The sequence below is a fragment of the Calliphora vicina genome, chromosome 1 (genome assembly GCF_958450345.1).
Source record: "Calliphora vicina chromosome 1, idCalVici1.1, whole genome shotgun sequence".
Taxonomy (NCBI): Eukaryota; Metazoa; Arthropoda; class Insecta; order Diptera; family Calliphoridae; genus Calliphora; species Calliphora vicina.
The window spans coordinates 22,491,190-22,499,824 of record NC_088780.1 but is presented as its reverse complement, the minus strand read 5'-3'; the positions used below and the strand labels follow the sequence as shown (position 1 = coordinate 22,499,824).

The window sequence follows — 8,635 nt, the reverse complement described above, 5'->3', positions numbered from 1 at the left end:
TAATCTTGTCAACAGAGAGTATTCGTGGAAAATGTCTGTCAGCGAGCTCCTTTCGTTTGGGCCCGACAGACGGACGGCCATAGCTAGATCGTGTTATGATCTTATGAGGACCCAGAATATACATTTATACTTTTGTGGTTCTATGATGACTATTTCGATGTGTTACAAATGGAATGACAAAATCAGTATACCACCATATTTTTTGATGATCGGTATAAAAAACGTGCCACTATAGTTTTATTTAAGATTATTTAGAGAATGAATTGAGTATAAGTTCAGCAACTTTTTTTATGTGCGAATTAAGTCCTTAGATAAGCTAAGATGTTCTTTATAATTTAGATAGCCATCATAAATTTTTATAATTTACACCCTGAAAGAAATCTTAAAATTATCTTTTGCAAATATTTATTTTTCATTTATAAACAAAACTCAGTAGTATTTATTTTAACAGCTTTATCATCATAAACCAAAAAAAAAAACATTATTGCCGCTTTTTGTTTAACAATAACAAAAACAGATTGTATGAGAAGAAATTAAAAAAAAACACAATCTTCCTAAAAAACAAAACTTCCAACGGCAACAAACTAAACAAAACAACAGCGATTTGACTTACATGCCATGCCAGCCATTCAATCCAAAAACTCTTAAAACAACCTGCCAAAGAAAGTCAAGTGGATGTAGCTGCTCGATTTGCAACAGTTTCATTTCAAGCGTTCAACCATCAACACAGATTTCGGCTGAAACATTACCGTCCGTAGAATATCAGCTTTGTTACGTTTTGTATGGATAAATTTCGGAAAATTTTTATTTTCATATTATACATAAATAAGTACAAATACTCGTGCGACTAACAAAAAAAAATCCATGAAATATTGTTTGATTTAAGTGGAAAATTAAATTATTGTTATTATAGGCATAAAATGTCAATTACATGTAAATTTCAGTTGTCACGCATTTCCAATATCTATTACAGTGGTGAAGAAATTGCTGGTTCGATAACAATATGTAGTTCAAAACAGCGTCAGATAGAAGGTAAATGAGTGAGTGGGTGGGTGGCGGTATGGTAGATATTGGCTGTAAATAAAACAAAATTGTAAACAAAACTTTTTAACTGAGTTGAGCTATAAATAAAAAGGCCATATTATATATTTAGCTTTCAAAATAAACTGCTTAGAAATTCATAATTTGTTTGTTAAAAGTTAACAATTTTCCATTAGGAAATGAATAAAGGACTAGTTAAGTGTTTTTATTTGTCCGTTAAAAGATTTAAAATCAAGTAAGAGAGTATTGTCGGTCAAGCCCAATAACCTGTAATAACCTACACTGAGTAAATGAACAAAATCATTCTTCTTTTAAAATTTAAATAATTTATTTTTGAGTTATGTTGGAAAGTTATCCTTAAGCTCTGACCAATTATGCACCAATTGCCATAAAATTAGGTCGCCTTATTTCTTTGTATATGAAAATTATTTATATTGAATACTTTTTGGGTATCAATTTATTAAAGAGTTTTATGTTCGTTGAAGTAGTTTTCGGAAATGGGCCTGATATGGGAGCTATGATCAGTTATGCATCGATCTGCAATTTTTAGGTGTGATTTATTTGTATATAAAACTTAATTGTTGACAAATTTCTGTGGATAACTTTTTTTTTTTTGAAAAACAAACTGCGAAGCGTTTTGCTTGTCTGCAGATACACCCAGAGTCTCTGTCGGGAATCGAACCCGCAATATTTCAGCACACTACCGACTGGTCTATGGGGGCACCCTATACTATATATATAGCGAAATAGGATTTTATCGGTCAAGCATTTATGTCCTATTTCGGAAAGACATTTGTATGGGCTAGGTAAAATAATGGATCAGTTTTAATAACCTTCATTCTTGGGCCGAATATAATAAATACATGTGTCAAATTTAACAAAATTGGCAGAAAGCCAGACAGACGGACGGACATCGTTTAATAGTTTCATAAGTGATTCTAAGTCGATAAGTATACACATCTTAAAGGCTATTGAACTAATATTTTTGGGCGCTACAAACAATAGCACAAATTTATAATACCCTCCCCACCATGGGGTTGTAGAGTATAAAAAATTCATGTCAAGTGAACCAACTTTTGAAATCGATGTCTTCCGATCGTGATGAAGTTTCAACAAGATCGGTCTAAAACTCTCTGAGTTAGAGGGGATCAAAATTTGACATTTTGGCTAATCAGGTGTTTTTTCTCATCCATTTGACTTATTACCTATTGTTCTTAACAAAATGTGTCCCAAATAGTTTAGATAGCCATTTATTCAATATTTCGAAAAAAATTTAAAAACAAATACAAAATTTTTTAATAAGGGTCCTCATGTAAACGCTTAAATGCCTCGCAAACTGTGCAATCTGTGCATTTTTACACTCTCGCAAATGAATTGTCAAAAAATGTATGGAAATTCGTTTGCACAACCCCGATAAGTTTGCGCGACAATTTAGACTCGCAAACTTGAATTTATTGAGCATTTGATGAATCAGCTGCTTTTGTTTACTTCTATTAATAAGAAATAAAAATCAAATAAAATATAAAAATTTTGAGCATGTGAAAATTGCGTAACTTTAGAATAGAATGATTGTATTAAATGACATTGTATATGAAAGCATTAACCAACAGGTAGAACATAAATAAAATCATACAAACTATGTATATCACCGTTTGTTCCAAAGATTTAACTTTCATTCAACATTTTTAAAATTAAAATTTATACAATTTGAAAATTTATTTTTTAAGGCTTTTGTTGAATTTATTTTTATTTGACATTTGTATCAAATAGAGAGAAATTTAATGTATAAACTTGCATAAAATTGAAAAGGTGGGTTCATGAAACACGTCGCGCAAATTTGCACAATTGAACAGATGGGAAACTTAAGCGTTTAAATGAGTACCCTTAATGTTTTTTCCGAAATCAAAACTTTTTTTTTACTTTTTTTTTTCAAAATGGTCACTTTTTTCTCAAACGAAAGCTTATGTCTTTTCCTGAAATAGATTTTTGGTCACTTAGACGGATACGTGTTGGATATCTATCAAAATAAATATTTTGTAATTCAAGCCATACAATTTTTGATTTTTTTTGCCAAATCTAAAATTTGTTTGACATTTTTTTTTTCAAAATGGGCCCTTTTTTTCCTCAAAAGAAAGCTTAGGTCATTTCGTTTGAGAGCTTTTTAGTCGCTTAGTGGGCTGCGAGTTGGATATCTATCAAAAGAAATGCATTGTAACTCAAAACATACAATTTATTATTTTTTTTTTTTTTTCAAAATCTAAATCATTCTTGATTTTTTTTATTTTTTTTACTGAAAACAAAGCTTAGGTTTTTTTTCGAATTTTTTCAAAAGTAAATCGATATAGTCAATATAATCAATTGTAATCAAATTGCCATTATTTAAGCTATTTCTGCTAAAGCACGATTTTAACAATTTCAAAAAGTACTGTCTAGTAACTTTTAATAAGAATTTCAAATGGTTAATTCTTCTGTCGCTTCTCACTTTAGTTTAAAATTTGGTACGTATTATTTTTTCGGCCCAAGAAAAATCTATTGAAACTGGCTGAAATCGGTCCATTATTTCACCTAGCCCCCATAGAAATGTCCTTCCGAAATTGGATTTTATCGGTCATAAATGTTTAATTTATATATGTATCTCCACAAATTCCGCTCCAAATAAGTTTTATATATACAAAATGCATGTCATCAAATTTTTTTATGATCGGTCCATAATTAGTTATAGCTCCCACTTAGACCCGCTTCCGAAAATCACTTTAACGTGTACAAATCGCTTAAAAATTTAGGTATACACACAAAATTCAACATACTTAACTTTAATATAGACATAAATCACACGACCTAATTTCATTGTGATCGGTCCATAATTGGTCATAGCCCCCATATAAGGCCCACTTCCGAAAATCACTCAAAAATATAAATTAATGAAATTTTAAAAGAAAAATGTTTTTTTTGCTCTTTTACTAAGTGTAAGGTATTATATGGTCGGTCAAGCTCGACCATTTGTTTTTATTTTTGTTTTTATTGTAATAAAAAAAAATTGAAAATTATCGGGGATTCTTATTCATTCATGACAACCATTCATGACAACCATTCATGACAACTACATAGATGAAAGATAAATAACCATTTAGTCCCATTTTGTGGACTGAAATATATTCGAGATAATTTAATCTAATAAAAGTTAGGCCTTGCACGTTCTCACTTCATTTAGTGTCAGTCTGCTTAATTATATATTTCTAGAAAATTAAATCCCATGAATTTCATACTTGAGGTCTCCTACTCAGAACCATATATGTTTAGTTTAATTTTTCTAGGTCAATAATTATAGAAAATTAAAAGATGTTACTATGGTAACATCTTTATGCGTTCCTCAGGTACAAAAGTGTCATTTGAAGATCCTTTGTAAATTGTCACTAACATTAATGCTTCTATGATCATTAGTATAGAGCATACAAAAAGTACCCTTAGGTATCCCGTTTCTATCCTTGATTGTTATTTCACTCTGACTTCTATGTTGGTCTGTTTGTTTATTATTTATTTTTTTTTATTTTGGTGAAAAAATTCAGGTTAAAAATATTTTTTTTCGTATGTCCAACTTACTAAAACCTTATAAAAATCGTTGCAAAGGTCTTTGAAATATCTACCATTAGATATCCATATTGTCTATATTAAAGTCTTAGTAATCTAGATATATGTCAAAAATAGGTAAAAATCGAGGTTGTCCTGGTCATTTGTGGACCGATTTTGCTTATTTCAGAAATTTTTATTGAAATGATTTTTCCCGTTTTTACACTTTTTGGTACTTTTTCCCCATTAAGTTACAAAAATGTGATTTAAATTAATTTCAATATTTTAACAACATTTAAACTATGGTAATTTATTAACATATTTATTTCTAAGTCAAAGTAGAAAACTTTATTAAAAAAAGTACCGGAAACAGATATATGTATGATTTTTTTTATATTATTCCATAAATGACAAATGTGAAAAATGTACTAAACTCCTGTTTTTTTAATTGTTTTTTTACACCCTTAACCATGTGTGGCTACAAAATATATATGTGACCCGGCCTATGAAAAGGTGGCTTATGATTCAAAAATAATGTTTCCACTTTTTTTGGTTTCGATAGTTTTTGAGACGCTCTTTCACGTGGTGAAAACTAGAAAGTCCTAACTTGCTTTTGGGCATGACTCTTCATAATGCAAAAGAAAAACTACTACGAAACTGAAATGCATGGTTTATCTTTAACAGCTGTTTCTCGCAATTTCTTTTTTGATTCATAAGCCACCTTTTCATAGGCCGGGTCACATATATTCTGGATCGTTATAGACAACGGAGTCGATTTAATCAAGTCTGTCTGACCGCCTGTATGTTGAAATCAACTTGCCATAGCCCCCAAAAAAAATTACATACATGATTCACAAATGGCTGAGATATAAGCAAAAACCAGGACAATCTCGATATTTGGCCTATTTTTTATTTATATCTGGATTACAAAGTCATTAATATAGACAATATGAATATCTAATGATAGATATTTCAAAGATATTTGCAACGACATATAGTATAAGGTCATAGTAAGTTGGACATACAATTGGTCAAAATATGGAAAAATATAACCTGAAAAAAAATTTTTTTCCTACATTTTTTTCACTTATAAATTTAAAAAAAAAATATTTTTAAAAAATTAAAAAAAAATATTTTTAAAAATTTAAAAAATAATTTGAAAAAAATTTAAAAAACATGTTTGAAAAAAGAAAAAAAATGTTTACCTAAACTTACCACTTTTTACCTTATTTTAATCTTAATGGATATATTTTAATAAATATATTCTCTAAATTCAGGCGTTTAGGCTGTGCGAATATAATTCAATCCATCTATTGGGAAGTATTGGTAGAAAAAAATTACTAATAATGGAATCATATAGCCGACTTTGATCGACTATAACTCTTCCAATTATTTTCTATTATAGTTGATTTTAATATAGTTAATTGTGATGTTACCCAAAAGTGCGAACACCATCTAAGATTAGATAAAAAAATATTGTTTATGTTTGCAACGCGATATCTTTGCCTACTTGTCTGTTTATTGTCTTCACATTTAATCATATTAATTTTATTATAATTTTTTTTATTATTTGCAGCAATTATACTCGAGTTTTATGGTCAATCTACAGTACAATGGTGGGAATTGGATAAAACTAAGGAAAATATAATGCACAACGACTACAGTACACAAGAGCTATCAGACAAAACACTTTACAACAGTCACAAAAAACATGTTTGCGAACAACTTAAACTGGATTCATCGAACTGTAAACAACTGCAGCCACATGTTGAATATACATTTGAATTTTGTTTCGCAATACCCCAGCAAGTGGCGGCAACATATCGATGTCTGTATGGTCAAACGGAATATGGTTTGAGATTGCAAATGCAGCACGCAAAGAAAGTCAATAAAGAATTTCACCAAAGAATTGTGGTTAAAAATAAACTGGATTTAACACAGGAAACAAAATACAAAGAGGTAGTGTAGTGGTAATGAATTTTATTACAAAAGTTCAAAACTGAACAGCAACTAAAAAACAAGCAAGAAAAATTTTTAATTTGAATCACATGAAAAAAACAACCTGTTTATTTTTTTTTTTTTGCAAAACTGTATTTTTTGTTTTCTCTCGTTATTTTTTCCAGCCTTGTGATGTTTATTGTGACAACGAATTTGGCCAAATTAATTTGCAATTACCCTGTAGTGGTTTTACGCCGGGCCAAAAAATTCCCTATCATATTAAATGTCAGACAAGTCAAGCAGATTGCAAATTGTTAATACAATTAAATTGTTTTACCACATGTCGCACACAAAGCCAGTGCAGTAAATATAAACAAATTAAGCAAATTATTAATTATGAAAAACACCTGTCATCCGAATTCACATCTCATGTCAATATACCCCTACATAGCCACATCTCTAGTACAATTAATGACCCTGAATTAATGATCAGCATTGAATACACATTGGAAGCAATTTTAATTAATGGTTATAAGAAAGCTTTGATCAGTGCAGCGATACCTTTGACTATCGGCACAACACCCTGCTGTAGATTTGAAGGGGGTATGCAGAGCTACATGTGTTATGATAATTTGGGTAAGTGTGTTGAATATCTTAATTTTTTTATTTGTTTATTATAGGTAATTTAATTAATTTTAATTTTTTTAAAGGTTCCTCCTCTAATGAATTGCTTACACCTCCCACTGATGCTAATCTTTCGGATCTCTCCCATTCAGCTGCCGATCAATTGCTTGAATCATTATGGATTTTACCCAGTAAACGTAAAACACATTTGAGAAAGTCATTAAGATATTGTTACAAGAAATTAATAAAACTAATTTAACATTTAAAATGTGTTTTTGCGACATTGTCTTCTCATCGAACTTCAAATAAGAAAAAAAGTAAGAATGTGTCATCCAATACCTCACAATGCCAAAAAAACGGGTATCACATGATTATGAACTAATGGTGTGGATAAAAACAATACACATGTAAATTGTGGTCGAGGATCTTTGTTTTTAAAACCCTATCAAATTGGCGTAAACAATATTAAACAAGTAAGAAAGTATGGTCGGTCAAGCCCGACCATATAATACCCTACACCAAGTAAATGAGTAAAAATATTTTTCTTTTAAAATATCAATAATTTATATTTTTGAGTGATTTTTCGGAGGGGCCTTATATGGGAGCTATGACCAATTATGGACCGATCACCATAAAATTAGGTCGTGTGATTTATGTCTATATGAAAGTTATTTGTGTTGAATTTTGTGTGTATACCAACATTTTTAAGTGATTTATGCACGTTAAAGTGATTTTCGGAAGCGGGTCTATATGGGAGCTATGACTAATTATGGACCGATCGTAACAAAATTTGGTGACATGAATTTTGTATATATAAAAGTTATTTGGAGCGAAATTTGTGTAGATACATAGATAAATTAAACATTTATGACCGATAAAGTCCAATTTCGTGGGGACATTTGTATGGGGGCTAGGTGAAATAATGGACCGATTTCAGCCAGTTTCAATAGGCTTGGTCCTTGGGCTGAAAAAGTAATATATGCCAAATTTGATCGAAATATCTTCAAAATTGCGACCTGTACTCTGCGCACAAGGTTTACATGGACAGCCAGCCAGCCAGCCAGCCAGCCAGCCAGCCAGCCAACCAGACGGACGGACGGACGGACGGACGGACATCGTTTAATCGACTCAGAAAGTGATTCTAAGTCGATCGGTATACTTTAAGGTGGGTGTTAGACTAATATTTTTGGGCGTTACAAACATCTGCACAAACGCATAATACCCTCCCCACTATGGTGGTGTAGGGTATAAAAACAAGTTATAGTGATATATTCAGTTGTGCCGAATCTTAAATACCTTTTATCTAAATGAGACTTGCAGAAGCTACAAGAATTGTTAACAATTTCGAAAACAGAATGGTGCAAAATCGTTTATCCATACACGCAAAAAAAAAATATTGTTGTACATGTTTATCATAATACATGGTCACTGTAATTATAAAAATGATTGCGGCAACAATATCATA

General features: G+C 30.6%; 1 protein-coding gene across 1 annotated transcript; it reads left to right on the top strand.

Annotated features, from left to right (window-relative positions):
• The first annotated feature begins 653 nt into the window (after window positions 1-653).
• LOC135948823 (uncharacterized) lies at window positions 654-7,438 on the top strand. Its single transcript, XM_065498278.1, has 4 exons — window positions 654-1,032; window positions 6,185-6,567; window positions 6,732-7,182; window positions 7,257-7,438. The coding sequence occupies exons 1-4, from the start codon at window positions 921-923 to the stop codon at window positions 7,427-7,429; spliced, it is 1,119 nt and encodes a 372-aa protein (XP_065354350.1). The 5' UTR covers window positions 654-920; the 3' UTR covers window positions 7,430-7,438.
• The last annotated feature ends 1,197 nt before the right edge of the window (window positions 7,439-8,635 follow it).